Source organism: Corythoichthys intestinalis, chromosome 1 (assembly GCF_030265065.1).
Source record: "Corythoichthys intestinalis isolate RoL2023-P3 chromosome 1, ASM3026506v1, whole genome shotgun sequence".
NCBI lineage: Eukaryota > Metazoa > Chordata > Actinopteri > Syngnathiformes > Syngnathidae > Corythoichthys > Corythoichthys intestinalis.
In genome coordinates, this window is record NC_080395.1 from 28,028,221 (window position 1) to 28,053,637 (window position 25,417).

The following is a 25,417-nucleotide window of genomic DNA, read 5'->3' on the forward strand; positions in this document are numbered from 1 at the left end:
TGACAGCTAGCCGACATGCTAACCCGAACCGAGTGATGTTTCAAAGTCTTCTTCTTGGCTTTCTCAGTGAAAAATCACACATAACTACCCAGGGTCATATCACACGGCGGCGGGTTTGTCGATTGTCTTTGCCGATCGGACTCGTTCCCCTGCTGCAGGAAGGAGTGCTCCTCTTTTCCGGGGAAGCAGCTGGACAAACCGGCCGACGTCGGAGGAGCGCGCAGCTGCCACATGGTCAACACGAATATGGCGTAAAATAATGCTTTATTACACGGCGATGACTTAAACAGTGAGAAAGCGGCGTGCAGTTGTCGTGCAGCTAACATGGCAGGATGTGTCTGAGGAGAACTTTTCTACATGTCCATCCATGATCAAACACTAAGTAAATAGCCCTTTATTTAAAGAATATTTGTAGTGTTTACTTTGTAATCGCTGTATTCGCAGCCATTTTTAACACACCATGTTGCAATTTCTGATGAGGTTGAAAATTTAACAGAAGAACGGTCACACGAAAAGGGCAATAAGCCAAGTATAGCGCTCTCCCGGCGAGCACGCAAAGGACCGAGAGGGGGTGTGCGACAAGCCGACGGTTGTCGGCCAACTGGCATTCTCGGTGGACCATAAGCCACAACATGCAAGCCACCGCCGTATTAAAAAACGTGTGCCATGACCCCAGTATTTGACATAATACAAAATACGATGTTTACTCACTTCCTCATTAGTCCAATGGTCCTACAGTAGTAGGGCTTGTTGTGGCCAATATCCGCAGTGAATGGGAACCTTACGAAACCCAAAAAGGCTCACACACCTCTCCCTGGTGCAACAACAATTTTCTTGAGCACATTTGCCTGGAGTTATGCGAAAAATAAACAAATTAATCCGCAAAATCAGCTGAATTTGCAGTCCATCTGCATGCTATAAAGCAATGCTGTATTGTCAGATGCTGACCTGGGTGACGTCACATTCGCATTCGTCCTAAACCCGAGACTGGAGCTGGAAGTTACTCATTTTCATGGCGCGGAATTCAAAAATTGAATATATAACGATTGTTTCCACACATATCCAAACGGTCCATTTCATTCAGGAGCATAAAACAACGTGTGAAATATGAAATAAACATGCTTTTTGGTGTCATACTACTTATTTAGTTTTGAATGTGGCTGTAAAAGCTATTTTTTAATACACCAAATTCAGTTGGGATAATCTGCATCTCACCTATGAGCCTAATTTGGCCAATCAGCAGAAAAAATGGATGGTTGTACAGGTTCCATTAGTCACGCAAGAGCTGTAACATGCTGCAGTGACCTTTAAAGAGTACACCGATCAATTCTGACCATCAGCACTGCTGTTTCCTGAATTGCTCAATAATCACTCCCATCTCTCTCTTCCTCCCCAGTCCCCTGACATGGGCACTCTGATGGGCGTCTACTTGCCATGCTTGCAGAACATTTTTGGGGTCATCCTCTTCCTGCGGCTGACGTGGATTGTCGGGGTGGCGGGCATCATGCAGTCCCTGCTAATTGTCATCATGTGCTGCACATGTGTTAGTACGCATATACACACACGCACACAAGCGTATGGACGCGACCGAACTAGGCTAATATACTGGGTGGATTTCATGACTAATGTGGGTCATGAGCCTGTGCCTACTGAGTGTGAGTCAATAGTATCCAGTCACTGGCCAGAAAATTAGGTACAGTGGACCAATCCAAAACACATATTAAAAAATTACACTATTTCAATCCAAAACTCTATTCGAGTGGTATTTATTTAACAATATATTCAGTAATGCAGTTTATAGTAGCATAATACTTTGACTTACTTCATAGCTTCTCCATTACCTACTGCCACCACTTACATAATCAGCATTGTAGTGGTATGTATTTCCAGGACACATTAGTATATTGATTATCTAAAGTGGGATTATGCTCATTCAGTTGAAAAACAATGTGCCGAGCGTCACTTTGATTGTTGGATTCTAGCGTGCCATGCAGATGTTCCCTACATCCGCGCCCATTGTTTTTTTACTGCAATATCCCTTACCTCCACAGACCATGCTCACGGCCATATCGATGAGTGCCATCGCAACAAATGGTGTTGTTCCAGGTAATGTGTGAACACTATGGCAACAGATAGCTTAATATTCTTGCGTAAAAATAGCATATAACTGTATCCTGAAGCATTAAGATACTAACAATGTTGCCTTTTGTTAGCTGGTGGGGCCTACTTCATGATCTCGCGTTCTCTTGGACCCGAATTTGGAGGAGCTGTTGGCCTCTGCTTCTACCTAGGCACCACCTTTGCTTCTGCCATGTACATCCTTGGAGCCATTGAAATATTTCTGGTGAGTTTTGAGTCCAGGAAACATGTATATTCATGTGAGATGGAGTAGAAGATGCCAGCATTAACCATGACTGTCGTTCCTCATTCTCCAAACACACAATTATCAATTTGGCTTGTTCATCTTGTTGACTTAATGGATATCACACTTTAAAGACCCCCCATCTGTAAAGCTGAATTGTACTTGTCATATTGAATGAGAATGCTCACATTATGAGGGGGGGTGAATGTTCTATTACTTCTGTATCCAACCAATATTTTATCCAACCAATATTGTCTACACTGTATTTGCCCTGCAACTGTCTGCCCAACAGTTCATGGTATGGTAAGCCTTAAAATCAGTCAAGATAGGTGCCAGTATCCGGCAACCCCCGAAATAAATGTTGTGAAGTTTCATTACTTAAAGTAAGCCATTACAAATTTTGAATATCTAATATTCTAGTTTTTATTCATATACAACCCCTAGCAAAAAGTATGGAATCACCCGTCTCGGACGAGCTCTCACTCAGACATTGTATCATTTAGAACAAACTCAGATAAAAAGCTTGAAAAAAAATAATGAATTAGTTCAAAAGTGCAACTCTTTAGCATTCAGAAACACTAAAAGAAATGAATAAAAAAACATTGTGGTGGTCCGTAAATGTTAATTTTATAGAGCAATTGCAGGGAAATTATATGGAATCACTCCATTCTGAGGAAAAAAATACGGAATCATGAGAAACAAACAAAGAAATAACAATCAAAACACATCTCTAGTATTTAATAGCACCACATCTGGCTTTTATGACAGCTTGCAGTCTCTGAGGCATGGACTTGATGATTATTCTTGATCAATTTGGTGCCAACTCTCTTTGATTGCAGTTGCCATATCATCCTTGCAGGTCGGAGCCTTGCTGTGAACCATTTTTTTCAATTTCCACCTCAGGTTACCAATAAGGTTGAGATCTGGGCTATTTGCTGGCCATGACATTGACTGGATGAGTCTTTCGCCAAGGAATGCTTTAACAGTTTTAGCTCTATGGCATGATGCATTGTCATCTTGGAAAATGACAAACATATTTTCAATTGAAGGGATAAGAAAGCTGTCTAAAATTTCAACGTAAACTTGTGCATTTATTGAATATTTAACCACAGCCACCTCCCCAGTGCCTTTGCCTGACATGCAGCCCCATATCATCAAAGACTGAGGGAATTTTCATGTTTTCTTCAGGCAGTCATCTTTGTAAATCTCACTGGAACGGCACCAAACAAAAATTCCAGCATCATCTCCTTGTCCAATGCAGATTCTTGACTCTTGACAAGGTGATGATGCTGGAAATGTTATATGTATGTTTCATTAATGTGTTCAAATAAAATTACCATATTATTTCATAAATTAAAGTACTCCAACAATCAGGAGTATTTCAATGGGGGAAAAAAACTCTTCTACATAGTTTCATTTTTTTTTCTCCTCAGAAATATCTGGTGCCACAGGCCGCCATCTTTCATGCCACAGACCACCACGGCACTGACAGCGCGGTGCTGAACAACATGCGCGTCTACGGTACCATCTGCCTAAGTCTCATGGCCGTAGTGGTTTTCGTGGGTGTCAAATATGTCAACAAGCTGGCCTCACTCTTCCTTGCCTGCGTCATTATTTCAATTGTGTCCATCTATGCCGGTGCAATCAAGTCTGTCACTCATCCACCAGAGTTCCCGTAAGTTTTCGTTTAAGAGTTGGTATGGCTCTTGTGTATCGTACTAATTTAAATGTCGGGGGATTCCTGATTTCACACTTTTCTGTTATTTCACTAGGATCTGCATGCTTGGCAACAGGACCTTGGTTAGAGAACGTTTCGATGTATGTGCAAAGACTGTCATCAATGGCAATATCACAGGACCCAGTCAACTTTGGGACATGTTCTGCATTCCGGGGAACTTGAGCAGCGCACATTGTGATGATTATTTTCTGCAGAATAATGTCACAGAGATCCAGGGTATTCCTGGTCTAGCTAGTGGAATATTTAGAGGTAAGGTTTTGTATTGTGGTACAAAAGTGTAAAAAGAAGTTGTCGATAGTTAATTATCAATTCAAACAATTCTTGACAACAAAACCTACCTGTGTTTTCTGTTTCTACTAGACAACATGTGGGGCGACTACCTCCAAAAAGGGGAGATCCTGGAAAAGGAAGGGCTCGCATCAGTGGACACCCGGAGTGTCGTGGAGAACTTTGGCATGTATGTGTCCGCAGACATTGCCACATCCTTCACCCTGCTGGTGGGCATCTTCTTCCCTTCTGCCACTGGTAAGAAAACAACATAAACTACAGTGATCCCTCGCTACCTCGCGCCCTCAGTTCATCGCGGATTTTTTTTCAATCTGAAAAAAAAAAACTAAAAAAAAAATACAGATGAGCCATCCCGAGCCGACCACGTAGTCTCACTCTCCCTCCTACTGCTCTTTGTTGGTCAGGCAGTGCATTGGAGTCGCTTATTAATGTTAACGATGATTGACAGACGTTTAATGTTTGAACTTGCCACAGATGCCTAGAAGCCGAAGCATCAAAGCGCCGCATGCCTCAATCATTGTTTAACTTGTTAAACAGTTGCTATGGCAACTCATTGTGCGTAAGTGAGCCGCTTGAGCGGATTTGTGTGAACTCACTCAATGAAGCATTTAATAAAGACAAGCATTTTTCAACTTTATTCTAAATCAGTGAGACAGTAACATGTTTAAAATGTATCATAATTATTACATTTGAAGTGCTTAAAAAAGACATTTATTAAAATATACAATATTCATAAAAGTTTTTTTTTAATTGTACTTTGGGGGAAAAAAGTGTAAAAACATGTCTTATATGTATCTATTTCCAATGCTAAATCTGAACAAATACATTAAACACACACTGGCACTACATCGAGGTTTTTCACTTATCACAATGGGTTCTGTTCCCCATTAACCACAAAAAAACGAGGAATCACTGTACATACAACTTGATCCGTAACAAAGACTGGAAGAGGCCAATGTGTAAGGAAATTTTGCCAGTACTAGACTAACTGTGCCTCTTCCATCCTGTTGTTTTTATCAAATATTTGACATAACCCATTACATTGGCTTTGTGTTGTTGGGCAGGTATCATGGCAGGTTCCAATAGATCCGGAGATCTCCGGGATGCTCAGAAGTCCATCCCGATTGGAACCATCTTAGCTATTACCACCACAACTCTTGTTTGTATCCTTTTTGATGACCAAGTCAAATATTTCGGCCGTGAACAAAATATCTGACAATCCAAAGTACCTTAACTTTTGGTCGTAAGATCTGAGTTCTGTTATCCTGTTTGGAGCCTGCGTCGAAGGAGTGGTCCTAAGAGACAAGTAAATCCAGTTGCATTCTGTAGCAAGATAATTTAGAAATGCTCAAATTATTATTCTCTTTTAAACTCATCCAGTCTCTACTTTCAGGTTTGGAGATGCAGTTAGGAACAACTTGGTGGTCGGAACTCTTTCCTGGCCCTCGCCTTGGGTCATTGTCATCGGTTCCTTTTTCTCCACTGTGGGAGCTGGTCTGCAAACGCTCACTGGAGCTCCCAGACTTCTACAAGCCATCGCCAAGGACAATATTATCCCTTTCCTCAGAGTAAGGCATTTCAAATTGTGGGCTATACATTTTTACTAGAAGTACAAGAGACTAAAACATCTAAGATTTTGGTTTAGCCCATTATTTGCTTGGTTTTAGGTGTTCGGTCATGGGAAGCTCAATGGTGAGCCAACATGGGCTCTATTGCTGACTGTCCTCATAGCTGAGCTTGGTATCCTGATTGCCTCATTGGATATGGTGGCACCTATTCTATCTATGTAAGATGATGCAAAAAATGTATGCTTAAGTAGATTCAATCAATGCGAATCATGAAATTATGTATTCTTGTGTACCGTGGAACATTTTTTACAATACATAAAGGTGTTCAAAAGCATCATACTATGGAAAGAGAACTACATTGTCTAGATGATGATGCGGGATATTGTGCCACTTCATTTACAATATGGGTGTCAACTTGCATACAATAAGCTTTTATTCACCATCACACCATTTGTTGGGTCTGGTGGGTCAATAGAACCATTTTGGCCCCAACAAATGCAGACGGTAACATTGATAAGTGCAGTGTGGGAAGATTTAAAAATCTAACAGTGCCAAATAAAATTAATTTTTGTTATTTTAGAGGTTTCTGAATATTTTCTCTGTTTATTATTGTTAGACTTACTTGTTTTGTTTCTTCCTGCAGGTTTTTCCTGATGTGTTATCTCTTTGTAAACCTTGCATGCGCTGTGCAAACACTGCTCCGCACCCCCAACTGGAGGCCGAGGTTCAGATATTACCACTGGTGAGGAAGAACTCTAAATTGTTTTATTCTACTTGGGGAAAAACACTCTAACAGCATATAAATTAGTATGCTTGGGTCCAAAAACAGTGCCTGGAAAAATTGTAAAACATTGTTGATTTTTTCTCCTAAGGACTCTATCGTTCCTTGGAATGAGCATGTGCGTGGCCCTGATGTTCATCTCCTCCTGGTATTATGCTATTGTAGCTATGGGCATTGCTGGGATGATTTACAAGTACATAGAGTTCCAGGGGTACGTCCATACCTTGAATGCTATTTGGATCCTCTTATTATATTGCTGTATTAGAAAGCTGTATCTTTTCCCATTTATACAAACACAAACAGCGCCGAAAAGGAGTGGGGGGATGGCATCAGAGGACTATCCCTTAGCGCTGCCCGCTATGCTCTTTTACGGCTAGAAGTTGGACCCCCACACACTAAGAATTGGAGGTACAGCTATGCTTCAATAGAAAAGATGTCACCCAGTACTCTCTATATGTAAAATTAAATTATGTGTTGTCTTGAAAGAGTAATTTCTGTTATTTCCCTCTTGTCTTTGACCAACAGACCCCAACTGTTGGTTCTGTCAAAGCTGGATGAGGACCTCCACATTAAATATCCCCGACTCCTGACCTTTGCCTCACAGCTGAAGGCTGGAAAGGGTCTGACTATTGTAGGATCAGTCATCCAGGGAAATTTCTTGGAAAGTTATGGGGAACTGCAAGCAGCTGAACAGGTACTGCAGAAGAAGGCATTTATCAATGCCTATGAATTGCATTGATTGATGTATTTATCCCGCCAGACCATCAAGAATATGATGGACATAGAGAAAGTCAAGGGTTTCTGTCAGGTGGTGGTGGCAACAAAAGTTCGTGAGGGGATTGTCCATCTGATTCAGTCCTGTGGTCTCGGAGGCATGAAACACAACACGGTGATGATGGGATGGCCGTATGGATGGAGGCAAAGTGAGGACCCTCGAGCTTGGAAGACCTTCATTAGTAAGTCATATTTTCACTCCGAGAAATACAATTTATCCTTGGTTTTCCTCTGGCTCTGAATTAGGGATTTTTCTGTAAATATATATATATAACTTTTTTCATTATTTACTTTGAACTTGAAGGATTATTCAATAATGCCTTAACATCACTTATCATTTTTAACGATATCTGAAACATGGTGACCATGTTAAATATAGGGTTGGGATCAAGCATTGAGCACTGATGGGACCCGGTTGTAACACTTCGAATTTTTAAATTTCGATTCCATGTTTTGATGCCCTGACCATCGAGCGGGAAAAAAATGCTTCCGAAAACCACGAAGAAGAAGCACGTGTTTGTGCATTGCAACTTTATTATAACCAGGGACATGGTGCGGCGGCGCTCAAAAATTTGGCTTAACTTTAAAAAAAAAAAAAAAAAAAAAAAGACCAGTACGCTCAGTGCAACATTTGCAACACAACTATATCATGCAAAGGTGGCTGCAAGTTCAAATATGCACGACCGGCTTCATGGAGTATAGCCTAAGTGCCAAGTGCAAAGATAGCTGAGTGCTACGTAGTTGACACGCTGCGCCGTCAGAACCACGTAAGTAAAACAATACATTACGTCTGTCTTCTGCTGTCCCAGCGACCCGACCCTGGATTAAGCAGTAGATGATGGATGGATGGAATAGTATGAGAATAAAACGTATTATCACGTCGGGCTGTGGTCGATATCACATGTAAATAGAACTAGATGCGAAATGACAGACTCGGCGGCGTTAGAAGATATAAAGAGAAGTAGATGCGAAATGACAGACTCGCTGGCATTAGTAAACAGCCACCATCTTAAAGCAGTAGACGCCCCGCTAAAATCAGCAGTATTAAAAGGATTTTTGTTTTGGAATCTGTTGTGTTGCTTATTTGGAAAGAAGCAGCCATATGAAGCTTTCGATTATTGTCACAACATAAACATTGCATGTGCCTGTAAACACAACAGAATTGGTTTTACAAATAAGGAAACCTTATTATTTTGCCTCATCTACATCAAATTATTATTGATAGAAGAATTTATACTAATGCTTCGTTGTAGCTCCCAGCTAAGGTACATGTATGGCAAAAGAATATAAGTAAATGTTTTCCCCGTGAGATTTTGAAAAATAAACATCTTTGTGAAAGTGCACTGCTGTGGAAAGAAACTTCATCACATTCGAGTTCAAAGACTGATATTTACATACAAGTTCAAAATAACCCTGTGAGAAGTTCATATAATTTATACATTTCATATTAATTGTATTAGTAATACATTATAATAAATAATAATAATAAATTTTAAATACAGATAATTTTTTTAAAAATCGAGAAGTTAAGACATTAATACTAGGGCTGTCAAACGATTAAAATATGCCATATCTTTCCGTAAATTATTGTTGGAATGGAAAGAAAAGACACAAGATGGATATATACATTCAACATATGGTACATAAGTACTGTGTGTATTATAAATCAACAAGATTAACATTATTAACATTCTTTTAAAGCGATCCATGTAGTTGTAGTTCTTAAAAGATAAATGTTAGTACAAGTTATAGAAATTTTATATTAAAACCCCTCTTAATGTTTTCGTTTTAATAAAATTTGTAAAATTTTCAAACAAAAAATTAACTAGTAGCCCGCCAATGTTGATGTCAATAATTACACAATGCTCATGGGTGCTGAAGCCCATAAAATCAGTCGCATCCAAGCGCCAGCAGAGGGCGACAAAACTCCAAAAAACACAAGTAACAAGTGGACATTGCACTTTGCTGTCATTTTAATCTGTTTGAGCGGGGCATGTGCGTTAATTGCGTCAAATATTTTAACGTGATTAATTAAAAAAATAATTACTTCCCGTTAACGCGATACTTTTGACATCCCTAATTAATACAAACTAATACATTTTTGACCCTGATTTTTTTTTTTTTTTGACCCTGCCTCTTAAAAGAATCGGAATCGAGAATCGTTCAGAACCGGAATCGAAAATGGAAATGGAATCGTTCAATTTCAAACGATGCCCAACTCTAGTTAAATACGAGTGAAGTTCAATTTGGTAGTTTTTCTGTTTCCACACTGCACTCTGCTCAGTGGAACTTTTAAAGGCCAGGCAAAAAATAAATGAGGTTGCACTTCAATTTGGAACATCCTGGTATCATTGCCGCCTGACATACTGTTTATTGGAACATCACGACTCTATGCATCCTCATGTCCTGGGCCGCTATGATTCAATTAGGCCCTAAATGGCTTTCATGTTCTCATCTCCACACAGACACAGTCCGCTGCACCACTGCAGCCCACTTGGCTCTAATGGTGCCCAAAAATGTGTCTTTCTACCCGAGCAACCACGAGCGCTACACTGACGGCAGCATTGATGTGTGGTGGATCGTCCATGACGGAGGGATGCTAATGCTACTACCTTTCCTGCTCAAACAACATAAAGTACAGAAACAGAAATTATATTAATTTGATGGAGAATTTGGTTTGCAAAGTTCCAGCCTTTATCTCTTTAGGTGTGGAGAAAATGCAAAATGCGTATATTCACTGTAGCTCAGATGGACGACAATAGCATCCAGATGAAGAAAGATCTAGCCACGTTCCTGTACCAGCTGAGGATAGAGGCTGAAGTGGAAGTAGTGGAGATGGTAAGAGATGATTTCTTACAGACATACAGTAGAATGTGAACAATAAAACAATTGGATTCATATTTACAGTACAGTTATTGATAAATTTGATTGACACAGGTTGATTCCTTTCCAAATATGGGTCAGTGTTCTATTTGATTATAACGCACATTACAAAGAGATGGTTTTTAGGAGGCGGGCGGGTGGGCGGGCGGTCGGTCAGTCGGTGAAACGATTAATCAATTTCTTAGTTTTTATGCTCTGCAGAGGCGATAGCTCGAAGACTGCAAGGGAAGCTCAGCTTCCCCTAAAATGTCGAAAAATAAGTGATCAAATGTATACTGCTGTGTGTACATGTCAATTACTAAATATGAGCTACAACTCGCTCAACTTTTGTTGAGAATTAGCTTCTTATAAGTATTTACGATGCGGCTTGCTTTTCATTCCTTGCAAAGGTTTACAGTCCTTTAATCAGTGTGGACGCTGTGCATCTCGAGAGTTAAGAGTGTATTGTTCCACCATTAAAAAACGAGACGAGTCATTAGCTAAAGACTGGGTTACCGCCCATCATCTCTGGAGGTCTATGGACAATGCAAGGGCGTAGGTTTGTGTAGGGACAGTAGGGACATAACACTACCAACTTTTCAGGATGCTCAAATTGTCCCCACCAACTCTTATGCAACCTTATTTGCATTATACAATGAGTTCAGCTGTAAAGGTAATTTAGATTGTCTTCCCATGTGTTGTTAGGATAGAATTGACCCTACCATTATTAACTGGATTTTTTTCATTGAGTTCAGACCTACATTTACCCCTTTTCACCTTCTATTTAGTAGTGCCGGTCCATTTTTTCCCCTCATACACACGTTTGATTGGCTGATGACTAGAACCCCCACATTCACACAATCCCGACAGAAATGCATGTCAATACGCTGCCTCCTCCGCCCCCTTTGAAGAGGAGGGATATTACAAGTTTGTTTTTTTTCCCCCCCCGGCCAGCAGCAGCCACTGTAAGTAAGGTAAAAATATGTCAATGTTGTGGAGGTGGGGAACACACCACTAATAATTTTGCTACTAAAAGCCCAACCAGCATCAGAGTTTGCATAACATTAAACTGTGTGAACTTGCTAACCTGTAAAACTCGAGTTGGAAGCTGCTTAGAGAGGTGTCTTCCTGTATGTTTTGTACCGTTAATGTTAAAGGGGATGTAGCGCCCTGGGAAAATTTTGATATTCCATCATTTATCCATAAACGCATGCCTTTTGTATTCATATCATGCCACTTCGTGTAATTACACACAAGAAAATGAGAGAAATTTGGCTCGATTGTCAAGCTAAAACGACCGGCGCCCGAGATCTGGCAGATTGTGTGCGTGACGTCACGTCAAGTGAAGAGAGTGCCACCGGCCACTAGGGGGGCAGCGCCTGTCTGCATCAATATAATTCCTTCTAGTGTGGGGAGAATTAGGGGTGTTTTGAGCTGTTTATGCTGATGCATTGTGTTCGTCCTGCACATATTCCAGGTTCCCTCATGAAGAAACACCGCTCGTTGTCAATAAAAGAGAATTCAGAGTTGGCAGTGAGGGCTGTTTCTTCAACAAGAAAAAGGCTCAGTGCTTTAATACTGAATGGCGGCGATGATGGCAGTCAATTTCGTTTCTAGTTTCAGCGACGAATCCGACGTAGAAGGACGTAACGAATGTTCATCTAATGGTGACGAGGAGAGTTGCAAAGCTTTAATCGGTGTTATAGGTGACCAATTTGAGCCCAAACGAACGCCAATGCAGCGTAATGAAACGGTCATTGAGGGGAGCAATGACACTGATGAAACATCGGCAGCAGATCGTGTGGGAAACACCAATGATTTGTTTAGCATTTCTTTTTGTGAAGCTGATACACCGTGACTGCAAAATAAAGGAATGCATAGAATAATTATAATTTATTGCGCTATCATAGCTTTTCGCTCTGCCAACAGACACAAATATGAACGGGATCAGAGGATTTGTTCTATATATTTTACGAACGATCATTTATACATGTGTCGAGTCCTGTATCCAAAGGCGTGACATTTTTTTTTATTAATTATAAAAGAGTACTCACTCTGGCCATTTCAAGCTTGGCTGCTCCCTTCTTTGCGTAGCTTTAGCCTCCTTTAGCAGTCATCGTCTCTCTCGATATCTCGGGACATTTAGGTGGCTGTGCATCTATGGTCGGTACCGCATCTCCTTTGAGCAGCAATCTTTTAGCAAAACCCGATTTCTCTTGTCCATAGTTCGAGAAGCTTTCAGTTGGAAAATGCGCACCACAGAAAAGCGTGCCGGAGGCTGTGTCTAGAAAATTAGCCCTCTTTGCACGGACGAACTTTACCCATTTTCTGTGTAGTCCAGCTTTTTTTTTCGCGTTCAGGAACTCATGGATACTATATTCCGATAAACAACTATTTGTACACCACATAGCACAGCAGTTTTGAACCATTGTTGTGATGTTTTGGTCAAACAAACCCCAACGCTACTCTCTCGTCGTTAAAAAACAATGGCACCTAGCTCCGCCTCGACTTTCAATCACTTGTCGTGACGTCGCCGCCCCATTCGGCTGTTTCCGGAACACTTTCGGTAGTGTTCGTCATTTTCGATCTATTTTCGATAATTGCTCATTAATGTGATTGATTTTTTTGTTAACTTTATCAATATTTGTTATCTTGGCGCATAACGGTTCTATTGATGTCTCACACCCCCTTTGCCGAAACATCCCCTTTAATTGAACTGTGCATTTTGTGCGTTTATTCATTAATTAAAATGTATTTATTTTCTACATCATTTAAGAAAAACACGTTTTTATTTGCAGCCTAGGCCTGAACGAAAAAACTATTGCTGCGATTTTTTGGGGATTTGCGATATATTGCGATATTATATTGCGATATTAAAAAAAAATGTATATTTTTTTTTTTTCAAGAAATTTTCAGAAGATGACTTAAATAGCTGTTTGGAAAGACTTTAGATGACTCACCATCACCACAGTGTACAGTCATCCCTTGTTTTTCGCGGTTAATGAGGACCAGAACCTGCCGCGATAAGTGAAAAACTGCGAAGTAGCGCACCCCCCCATTTTTTTTTTTTTTTTTTTTGTGTGTGTGTGTGTGTTTTTTGTGCCCAATGTATTTATTCAGATTTAGCATTGGAAAGAGATACATAAAAGACATGTTTTTTTCTCACTTTTCCCCTCAAAGTGATTTTAAAAATGTGTATAAATAAATGGTTTTTAAGCACTTCAAATGTCATAATTATGATAAGTTTTAAACATAACTGTCCAACCAAATCATTTTTGAACAAGAATAAAGTACTGTAGCAGATAAATGCTTGGCTTTATTAAATGCTTCTGTTTATCTACTTTAGCTGTGACCGTTGAAGTGACATGTAGAAATTTCAAACTCCTCATGATCACTTCTGGCATTTAAATGTCTCCAACGTCCCCGCAGTACACACATTCACTCCAGCGCGGCTTCCTTGCAACTGTTTAAGAAGTTAAACGATGATTGACAGATGCCCGTGTGAAGTCTGCTTCTTTGGCCAGATCAAAGCCATCGTTGTGCGCAGTGACTGAAAGGATCAAAAGGCTGGGAGAAGGAGGGTAGGAGGCTGTGCGCAGACCAGAAAGTGAGGCGTATGTGGATAAAAAAAAACAAAAACTATCGCACGTGCTTGCGATGGGACTATCGCGCACACACACATCGCGATGGCGATGTCTAAACGATATATCGTTCAGGCTTATCAATGCAGCCTATGTACATTTTACCCCCCCCCCCCCCCCCAAAAAAAAAAAAACTTTAAAATCACAAAAACTCTAAATTTCCTTAATATGAAGCAAGCATTTTGAAAAATGACTTTCTCCCTCTGAAAATAAAGTTAACTTTTTTTATGTAGGAACCAGCCATTTTCTGAGAAATGTACCCAATCTGTTTGGTCTTATTAATGTCCCGTCCCCAGCAAAAAGTGTACATGCAGGTTATGCTGTTATAGCGTCCCTACCAATTTTGAGATCAAACCTACGCCCTTGGGGCAATGGGAGGGGTTTCAGCTGGCCCGGACACTCTTCTTCTCTGCATGATGATTGGATGATCTGTCTGAGGCTTTTTGATTGCGAGTGAAATGAAAGAATCAGTGATCATGTCATATTAATAACCACGGGAAGCATTTTTCCAATATTCATTTCGTTGTTCTGAGTTGAAACAAAGACTTTCATAATCGTTCTAGCGACGCTTACTTTGTTAAAAATGACTAGCAAAAAATCGGCTCTCTATTTCTGGTGGGTTTTTTTTTTTCTGTTGTAGCTACTTGTGTTTGGAAACTTGACTTCTGGCACTCTAGTTTCTTTCTCTGCCAAGCAGTGGGTGCCGCTGAGCCTCTCCACCATCACAAAGCATTCACAGGCGGACACCCTTTGAGCTTCCCCTCATTGAAAGGCCAGCATGCGCCACGGATGCCCTTGTTATTCAGTTATGTGGGTTATTGAATCTTTTAATCAGGTTGGGTCAGTAAGTTGGTTGGTTGGTTGGTTGGTTGGTTGGTTAGTTAGATATTTTGTTTGTTAAGTAGGATTATGTTGGTTGTTGGATCATAAATTTGGTTAGCCAATCTGTTAGTTTGTCTTGCAACAGACACGGGGAGTCCGTTAAAATGTTTTCTGACATTTATTGCAGTTGCCAACAGGGGGAGATATTGCCCAGCATGAAGGATTAAAATAAATTCATTTGTTTTAACTCTTATTCCATAAAACATGATATGAAGAGAATACCATGTTCAGGCAAGTGTGGCAAATCCAATGTGTTCTTGAAAAAAAATGTTGGATTTACTTACCTTAGCTTTTATTGAGGGGTACAATATTATCTATTGGTCTAAAATAAACATATGGTGCATTAAAACAATCAAACTAGGTACCATTTTTAAGAGCTGTATGAAGAGTACTGCTTTAACAGGAATGCACCCATGTATTTTAGCATGACAGTGACATCTCGGCGTACACTTATGAGCGAACCCTTATGATGGAGCAAAGATCTCAGATGCTAAGGCAGATGAGACTGTCCGGCGCAGAGAGGCAGAGAGAGGTAAGGCGCACTTTAAAATGACTCATGAAGGGTCCATTTGGAATTGTTTAATCCCTTTTTTCTTTTCACAGGCCCAACTTGTGAAGGACAGACACTCGCTGGTGCGAATGGGAAGTTTGTACTCAGACGAAGAGGAGGACACGTTGGACAGTCCGCTGCCTGAGAATGTTCAGATGACGTGGACAATGGAGAAGTCTGAGGCCGAGAGGAGGAATAAAAACAATGCACCTGAAAACTTCAGAGAGCTCATCAGCCTTAAACCGTGAGTCTCTCAAATATTTTTTGGGGGGTGATGGGAGTTGATGAGAGTCCTTGAAGAAAGTAACTAAAAGTGATATCTGAGCATACTGTAAGTAGCTAAGGAAAAAATAACTTTGGTATAAAGTCACCTCATACAGTGCTTGCCAAAAGTATTGGCACCCCTGCAATTCTGTCAGATAATGCTCAATTTCTCCCAGAAAATGATTGGACAAAAGTATTGGAACCCTCAGCCTAATACTTGGTAACACAACCTTTAGACAAAATTACTGCGAACAACCGCTTCCGGTACCCATCAATGAGATTCTTACAATGCTCTGCTGGAATTTTAGACCATTCTTGTTTGGCCAACTGCTCCAGGTCTCTGAAATTTGAAGAGTGCCTTCTCCAAACTGCCATTTTCAGATCCCTCCACAGGTGTTCAATGGAATTCAGGTCTGGACTCATTGCTGGCGACTTAAGAAGTCTCTATTGCTTTCTCTCAAACCATTTTCTTGTACCTTTTGAAGTGTGTTTTGGGTCATTGTCCTGCTGGAAGACCTATGACCCCTGAGGGAGACCCAACTTTCTCACACTGGGCTTTATGGTGCAAAATTTGTTGGTAGTCTTCAGACTTGATAATGCCATGCACATGGTCAAGCAGTCCAGTGCTAGAGGCAGCAAAGCGACCCCAAAACATCATGGGACCGACTCTGGGGACTATGTTTTTTTCTTTGAAGGCCTCGGTTTTTTTCCCTATGTAAACTCTATGTTGATGGCTTTTCCCAAAAAGCTCTACTTTTGTCTTCTAAAACGTTTTTGACTTTCTCGGGTAAGTTTTGGCAAACTTTTTTATGTCTCCGGGTCAGAAGTGGGGTCTTCCTGGGTATCCTACCATAGAGTCCCTTTTTATTCAGACGCCGACAGATAGTGCGGGTTGGCACTGTTGTACTCTCGGACTGCAGGACAGCTTGAACTTGTTTGGATGCTAGTCGAGGTTCTTTATCCACCATCCACACAATCTTTCGCTGAAATCTCTCTTCAATTTTTGTCCTCCGTCCACATCTAGGGAGGTTAGCCACAGTGCCATGAGCTTTACGTTTATTGATGACACAGTTTTCAGACAGTTCTTTGGTCTTCTTTCTTTTCTCCATGCTCAATGCGGTACACACAAGGACACGGGACAGAGGTTGAGTCAACTTGAATCCATTTTAACTGGCTGCAAGTCTGATTTAGTTATTGCCAGTTTTTTTCCCATTCTCTTATGTGTTTTGTCATTGCAAGCAAAATAAATGAAGATATTACTACCAAAGCATTTGCAATTGTAATCATTTTTTGGAAGAAATCGAAACATGTATATCAGCATTGTAATTAAAAAAAAAAAAAAAGTGAGGGTTTTGGATGGTTTTTGTTTTGAAGCATCAATTGCATGTTTGATTTACATTTTGTACTATAGGGACCAGTCCAACGTACGGCGTATGCACACGGCCGTGAAGCTGAATGAGGTGATCGTCAACAGGTCCCACGATGCACGGCTGGTCCTCCTTAACATGCCGGGACCACCTCGCGATACGGACGGAGACGAGAACTGTATCCTTACACTCTAATGACTACAAACATCATTTTAGTGTTTTTGTTTTTTTTTCCTTCACTTTTCTCCCCTTTAGACATGGAGTTTTTGGAGGTTTTGACCGAAGGTTTAGAACGAGTTCTGCTAGTGCGTGGAGGCGGGCGAGAGGTCATTACCATCTACTCGTGACCAGAATGGACCGCAGCGATTCTTCAACATTCCACCTTTATCACAGGCTTTAGCTGCTCGGAGTTCATTAGAATTTGGTGTCGTCATATAAGACCATGTCTAACATTATCAAACCGTGTATTTAGAGCTGGGGTGGGGAATCTTTTTTTTTCTATCAGGAGTCATTTCAGTCCTCTGAAGACCACATGATGGTTAGCCAGCTGACATACTACCTACAGGTTGTAAGTTCCCCATCCTGGTGTATTGTACACTAAGCTTGTAGGCACAATTTGATAGAATGGGATTCAGGAGGGGGTGCACTTTATTTATTTATTTATTTGACATATTTCAAGTTGCCCCTTTGTTACTGGCTATCAGCTAAAGACTAGTATTAATTTTGCATGTTTTTTTTTTTTTTAGAGAGAAAAAAAACATTTTTCTTGTTTGTACACTTCATTTTCTGTCATTTGGTTTTCTAAGATAATGTGCAAAAAAGTAGGGAGCCACTGGGCCTTTTGTTTTTTAATGAATGAACAGTTTGCTTTAAAGGGATTAAAGGTGACAATTTGTGCAATGTCAGAACAATGCTAGGAGTCCTGAATGAGATCTACTGTAGTTTAAAGTTTGTTTAGTTTAAAAAAGATGAGTTCAAGTAGAAGCAACTTAGCCCATTTATTATTATTACTATTATTATTATTATTTTTTTAAATAATTTTATTTGTAACTAGTTAAAAAGAATGGGTTGGTATCACTGTCAAGCAATAGCCACCAATGTAGATACTTTTTTATAGAAAATTAATGATGGCAGTGCTTGGTATTTTTTTTCTTATGCTAAATTGCAAAATGTCCCAGATACTAAGAAGTGAATTTCTATGACTTCATTCCCTTCAATAAATTATTTTATTACAAAATCATTTTGTGCTCTGATACTTTGTAATTTTTGCACTTTGTACGTACGTTGTCTGTGTGTGCTTATATGTCTCCTTTTGGCTAGTGGTGGTTGTGGCATAGACTTAGTAATGTAATGACGGGCCGCGGGGCCGAATGAGGGGGCCCATCTCCGTCAAAACTGACCGAGTGGAAACACCGACAAAGAGCTTTTTACGCTGAAAATTCTTGTGAATAAGTGCTTAAATCCCTGAATTCTTTATAGATATGGACGTAAAACAGTCTCGATTCTTTGTTAAAAGCAAAAACAAAACAAAAAAAATGGGCAGTTAGCATTTATTTGATCTAAATATGTCAAATGCGCTGCTGGTCTTTAAGCCACTGTGGCGCCGCCTTATCACCTCAAAGAGCTTTTTACGTTGACATTCTTGTCAATAAATGCTTAAATCCCTGAATTATTTATAGATATGGACGTTAAACAGTCTCAATTCTTGGTTAAAAGCAAAAAAAAAAACAGGCAGTTAGCATTTACAGTGCCTTGCAAAAGTATTCGGCCCCCTTGAACCTTGCAACCTTTCGCCACATTTCAGGCTTCAAACATAAAGATATAACATTTTAATTTTTTGTCAAGAATCAACAACAAGTGGGACACAATCGTGAAGTGGAACAAAATTTATTGGATAATTTAAACTTTTTTAACAAATAAAAAACTGAAAAGTGGGGCGTGCAATATTATTCGGCCCCCTTGCGTTAATACTTTGTAGCGCCACCTTTTGCTCCAATTACAGCTGCAAGTCGCTTGGGGTATGTTTCTATCAGTTTTGCACATCGAGAGACTGACATTCTTGCCCATTCTTCCTTGCAAAACAGCTCGAGCTCAGTGAGGTTGGATGGAGAGTGTTTGTGAACAGCAGTCTTCAGCTCTTTCCACAGATTCTCGATTGGATTCAGGTCTGGACTTTGACTTGGCCATTCTAACACCTGGATACGTTTATTTTTGAACCATTCCATTGTAGATTTGGCTTTATGTTTTGGATCATTGTCCTGTTGGAAGATAAATCTCCGTCCCAGTCTCAGGTCTTGTGCAGATACCAACAGGGTTTCTTCCAGAATGTTCCTGTATTTGGCTGCATCCATCTTCCCGTCAGTTTTAACCATCTTCCCTGTCCCTGCTGAAGAAAAACAGGCCCAAACCATGATGCTGCCACCACCATGTTTGACAGTGGGGATGGTGTGTTCAGGGTGATGAGCTGTGTTGCTTTTACGCCAAACATATCGTTTTGCATTGTGGCCAAAAAGTTCAATTTTGGTTTCATCTGACCAGAGCACCTTCTTCCACATGTTTGGTGTGTCTCCCAGGTGGCTTGTGGCAAACTTTAAACGAGACTTTTTATGGATATCTTTGAGAAATGGCTTTCTTCTTGCCACTCTTCCATAAAGGCCAGATTTGTGCAGTGTACGACTGATTGTTGTCCTATGGACAGACTCTCCCACCTCAGCTGTAGATCTCTGCAGTTCATCCAGAGTGATCATGGGCCTCTTGGCTGCATCTCTGATCAGTTTTCTCCTTGTTTGAGAAGAAAGTTTGGAAGGACGGCCGGGTCTTGGTAGATTTGCAGTGGTCTGATGCTCCTTCCATTTCAATATGATGGCTTGCACAGTGCTCCTTGAGATGTTTAAAGCTTGGGAAATCTTTTTGTATCCAAATCCGGCTTTAAACTTCTCCACAACAGTATCTCGGACCTGCCTGGTGTGTTCCTTGGTTTTCATAATGCTCTCTGCACTTTAAACAGAACCCTGAGACTATCACAGAGCAGGTGCATTTATACGGAGACTTGATTACACACAGGTGGATTCTATTTATCATCATCGGTCATTTAGGACAACATTGGATCATTCAGAGATCCTCACTGAACTTTTGGAGTGACTTTGCTGCACTGAAAGTAAAGGGGCCGAATAATATTGCACGCCCCACTTTTCAGTTTTTTATTTGTTAAAAAAGTTTAAATTATCCAATAAATGTTGTTCCACTTCACGATTGTGTCCCACTTGTTGTTGATTCTTGACAAAAAAATTAAATTTCATAACTTTATGTTTGAAGCCTGTAATGTGGCGAAAGGTTGCAAGATTCAAGGGGGCTGAATACTTTTGCAAGGCACTGTATATTACGTGAATATGTTGAATGTGCTGCTAGTCTTTAAGCAACTGTGGCACTGCCTTATCACCTCAAAGAGCTTTTTACGTTGAAATTCTTGTGAATAAATGCTTAAATCCCGGAATTCTTTATCGATATGGATATAAAACAGTCTTGATTCTTGGTTAAAAGCAAAAAACGGGCAGTTGGCATTTATTTTATGCAAATATTGCAAAGTATAACGCCAATGCTGCAGTGGCTAATTTCTCACAATGATTTTTTTTTCACATTTTAAAATGCATGCATAGTACGAAAAATATCATAATTATTTTGAATTCTCGAACAAATCACTCCTGAGACGACCCTTCCTGTTTGTGGGTGGTACAGCTTTTGTACTTTTTCAACCTAAATCCGGAGTTGGGTCTCTGCATGTGTTTGAGAAGAACTTGGACCGACTGCGAACAAGTGAAGCGGAGTGTTGGACGGCGTGTCACACTGTCTGGGGAATCTGTCCCGTCAATATAATTATGAAGTCTATGGTTGTGGTTTGGTTCAGTCTTTTTAGTTACATTAGTTACTGTTTGTACAAGTATTTGAACATGTAAAGGAGTGTGCAAATGACCTCACTGGTTGGCATTGGCGGCAATAGAAGCCCAACCTATTTGGAAATGGCAACTGTACTCCGGAGCGGTGTGGGTTTCTGCAACTAATTTTTTAAAGTGGATGTCTGTTGGTAACTAGTTGTACTGTTTAAAATTTTAATATACAGTGTCACAATTTTCAGAAATAACTTAATTAAAAAAAAAAAAAAAAAGTCATACCTAATGAGCTTTTCTGAGAAATTGTTTCTGGGTATTCTCGTACAACTGCTGACAAACCTTTCCTGTTTTGCTTAATTAGCTGAATCTATTTCATGTATGCTACTTTATGTACTGTACCTGTGGAAGTTTAGAGAGTGGCGCTTTTCAAAGTATAGGAGTGCACTTCATGGAAGGAGCCAACAGCCTCTCAAATATGTATCTACACTTCAGCTTTCATTTATTGGTGACTTCCTCGTTATCCCACAATAATTTGGGGAAAGTGGCCAATTGTCCTGCTCATTGCTGTTGGACTGCATTGCTCAGACTACAGCAAAACCTAACATTCAACCATAGCAATTCCTATTCTGAATTCACCCTTAATATTAATCCTCAAGCAGCAAACAAAGATGCTCTTAGGATCACTTGAATGATGTGCAAAATTCTTGGGAAGCAGAGGTGGGTAGTAACACGTTACATTTACTCAGATTTACTTGAGTTACTTATTGAGAAAAATATACTTAGAGTAGTTTTACCATACAATAGTTTTTACTTGAGTAGATGTGTGAAGAAACACTATTCTTACTCCACTACTTTGGGCTACACTAGAGTCGTTACATTTTTTGTCTTTATTCTAGATATTGACTTTACTATTGCTAGAGATGCTGACAGTGGCTGTCTCAGTTACACCAATGAGACATCTAAACAATGACCACATGACTCCATTATACCAATCTGAGTTAATGATGTTTTTTCTCCACTAGAAGGCACTCCTGCTCTTTGGACAGGTGATGTTTCATATTGTTGTTCTTCTTTAAATTCGAGGATTTTTGTGTCATCAATTTTGCCAAATATGGTTATGTAATAGGTTATAATACAGTATAATCATAACAGTTCAAATCGAAGTTGTGCTGAGAAAAAAGAATATACCATGATTTATATACAGTATATATGGCGGAAAAGACAGACAAGACCGAAAAAGCAGTTTCTCCTCTTGCACTCCTCTTTAAAAGAAACTGCGGTGAAAAACCCTGTTTACAGACGTCGTGCAACCGCTTTTGTTTCAACCCAGCCATAAAAGGAAGGTAATTAGTGATATTTCTTATTCAAAATGTCTGTCGTTTTTAGCTTAGAATCATTAATTGATGTCTCATATTTCATTAAAAAAAAAAAAAAAAAAAAAGACTTAAAAAAATTATTTACTCACATATTTTAAACTTTTAAACAAATTATGTCACAATGAAAAAAAATGCTGTCTGCAAAAAAGTCACGGATATCTACCTCATAACTATTGCTTAATTCTAAATGTTTTTTCTTACTGTCACATTTTCTCTGATATGTTAGATGATTAATACTCAATCCAAACAAAGAAAAATTGAAAACAAACAAACAAAACATTTTAAAAGGGGTAAATATATATATATATATAAAAAAAAAAAACTCTCAACCACTCCTCGATGTCTGTGATTTCTGCATCGCGACCCCTGTTATATTACCCTGTTTCACCCTTAAAATCCCCAAAAAATCCAGCTGTGGCCATTCACAGCTGTGTCTCAACACTCAGTGATACATGCTACATGGAATTGTTGGATCGAAACAAGGTAAGTACGTGATAATATCTCATTAAAGTCATGGCGTCTGTAATTCTGCTCTCGCGTGCTCTCGCCTCCAGATAGGGTTTTGCTGTTTATTTATTTATTTTTTTTAAATGCCCTCCAGTTCAAAACTGTTTTTCCCCCGAAAATTGACATTTTAAGCTTTACAATGATGTATCACATATGCATATCGGACAATTTTGAATGTTGGCCAAATTGGGGGTCTCAGAGCGGAACTTCAAGTCACCTTAGTGTTTTCTGCCATATACACACACATATATATATACTGTATATAAATAATCAAACATTGTAAGAAGTTACTCAAAATGTTACTCATTACTTGAGTATTTGTTTTCAAAGATTCAGATTCAGAATATTTATTGTCATTGTTACAAAGAAAGCACAACGAAACTTTGTTTGGAGCATCCATCCAGCTCATACAGCTAAGTTGGTAAAGTGCAAAGTGCAAACCCATAAAATAAATACCCATCAGTACCAAGTGTAAACATTGACACAGTTTTGGACATATGTACAGCAAAGATTCAACAGCAGCATGAGGTCGTGTCAGTACTAAAGTGCAGAGCAAAAATATACCAGTTGAAAACAGGCAAAAATCAGTGCAAAACCCAGATAAGTTAATCAAGTATAATCAAGTACAGCCTACTGGTTGTCAACCAATGGGTAAGTGTCAGGGAGGAGGAAATAGTGGATAGTGACATACTGCAACAATGCAAACCAGCTCAGAGTTATTGTTGTTGGTGGATGTGGATTATTGTCCGTAAGAGGGGTGCAGAGAGGGGAGAGGGGCAGAGTTCAGTAGCCTCACAGCCTGTGGGTACAGACTGTTGGACAGTCGTGATGTTCTGGCCTGTATGGACCTGTACCTTCTCCCTGAGGGCAGCAGGAGGAAAAGACTGTGAGCAGGATGGTGCTGGTCTCGCAGGATGTTGTGCACTCTTCTCAAACAGCGAGTGGAGTAGATGGTGCTGATCTCAGGGAGAGTCATTCCTATGATTCTCCCGGCAGCTTTCACCACGCGCTGGAGCGCCTGCTGGTCTGCCTTAGTGCAGCTGGAAAACCACACTAAAAATCCGTATGTCAGAACACTGCTGATGGCACAGTTGTAAAAGTTCACCATCAGTGGTCTGGGGATGTTAGTGCTCTTCAGCTTCCTCAGGTAATAGAGGCGTTGTTGTGCCTTGCCCACCGCTGTGGAGATGTGGTCCCCCCAGGACAGGTCCTCAGTCACTGTTACCCCCAGGAATTTGAAGCTTCTCACCCTCTCCACCACATCGTTGCCGATAGTAAGAGGCTGATGGATGATGTGACTCCCCTTACGGAAATCCACCACGATCTCCTTGGTTTTCTTTGTGTTTAGAGCCAAGTTGTTTTTGTGACACCATGACTCCAGATGTTGCACCTCTCTTCTGTAGTCCGTTTCATCGTCGTTGGAGATGAGTCCGAGCACTGTGGTGTCGTCGGCAAACTTGACGATGAGGTTGGATGCAGAGGAGGCGGAGCAGTCATGAGTGTACAGGGTGTAAAGCAGAGGGCTCAGGACACACCCTTGAGGGGCCCCGGTGTTGATGGTGAGAGTGGAGGAAGTGTTTTTGCCCACTTCAAGGAATACTTTTTAATTTTACTTGAGTAATATTATTTTGAAGTAATGCTACTCTTACTTGAGTAAATTTTTTTGGCTACTCTACCCACCTCTGTTGGAAAGTGAGACAACTTTATTGTATTTGAATAATTCAAATTTTATCTGCAGTATTCATCATAAATTATGGATTTTGCTGTGAATATTTTGACATCGAGGTTCAAAAATAAAATCCTGCCAAGCATTTAATTTGATTTAATTTTTAATTTGTTTCCTCTAGATGGCAGCAATGTACAACTGTCATATTTTGCCATGGAAATAACCCACATTTGACAGTATTCTTCTGTCCATCTATCTTTCTCTGCCTTTATTTAAAAAAAAAAAAATGTCATTCACTCTTCTGATTTCTGTTTATTTATTTATTTTTTACTCTACACAGCCATAAACAAGTATATACACAGCTGTATGTGTGTATCTTGAAGAAGGTAAAACAATTATTTATTGTCCAAAAAAAGGGGGTAATCTCGAGATTAGATCTCTTACATTTAACATTTATAGCAGTGGTATATAATAACGTGAAACATCAAAAGTGAGTATAATGTAAAGCCTGCTTTTATTTAAAAAAAAAAAGAAAAAAAAAAAAGAAAAAGGGAGAAAGGCCTGTTGTTCGAAGTAATTACAAAGTGTCCTCATTTTCTAGGAAGGCTTTAAATAACGCTGAAGTTACAGTTTTGTAACTTGTCATTTCTTCTGCCCTGGATGTTGGCAGTCATGGCCATGTGTTCATTATCTGCTCTTACAGCTTTTGACTCCAGCACTGCAATTACATCCTCGGACGCACTGATTAATCCAACATGGGGCTTTATTATTTTATTTATTTTTAATTCAAAATGAAATGAACGTCCATGGACACTTTGCCAAGGAGGAACTGCTGGTTCATGCCAATAGTTCCTACATTGCAATAAGGCGTTTCATTGGCTGTTTAAGTGTCCTCATAAAATCC

General features: G+C 39.9%; 1 protein-coding gene across 1 annotated transcript in view; it reads left to right on the forward strand.

Annotated features, from left to right (window-relative positions):
- Positions 1-18,285, forward strand: part of slc12a4 (solute carrier family 12 member 4) — a 34,707-nt gene extending 16,422 nt beyond the window's left edge. Inside the window, exons 4-24 of the mRNA XM_057847161.1 lie at positions 1,397-1,543; positions 2,052-2,106; positions 2,214-2,344; positions 3,796-4,037; positions 4,135-4,349; positions 4,461-4,625; positions 5,453-5,551; positions 5,637-5,694; positions 5,782-5,956; positions 6,056-6,174; positions 6,600-6,698; positions 6,829-6,948; positions 7,041-7,145; positions 7,263-7,431; positions 7,498-7,693; positions 9,977-10,146; positions 10,218-10,349; positions 15,321-15,428; positions 15,500-15,690; positions 17,122-17,255; positions 17,333-18,285. Coding sequence (XP_057703144.1) covers positions 1,397-1,543; positions 2,052-2,106; positions 2,214-2,344; positions 3,796-4,037; positions 4,135-4,349; positions 4,461-4,625; positions 5,453-5,551; positions 5,637-5,694; positions 5,782-5,956; positions 6,056-6,174; positions 6,600-6,698; positions 6,829-6,948; positions 7,041-7,145; positions 7,263-7,431; positions 7,498-7,693; positions 9,977-10,146; positions 10,218-10,349; positions 15,321-15,428; positions 15,500-15,690; positions 17,122-17,255; positions 17,333-17,424 — 2,922 coding nt within the window. The 3' untranslated portion in view covers positions 17,425-18,285. The remainder of the gene's footprint in view (positions 1-1,396; positions 1,544-2,051; positions 2,107-2,213; positions 2,345-3,795; positions 4,038-4,134; positions 4,350-4,460; positions 4,626-5,452; positions 5,552-5,636; positions 5,695-5,781; positions 5,957-6,055; positions 6,175-6,599; positions 6,699-6,828; positions 6,949-7,040; positions 7,146-7,262; positions 7,432-7,497; positions 7,694-9,976; positions 10,147-10,217; positions 10,350-15,320; positions 15,429-15,499; positions 15,691-17,121; positions 17,256-17,332) is intronic.
- Positions 18,286-25,417: the final 7,132 nt, after the last annotated feature.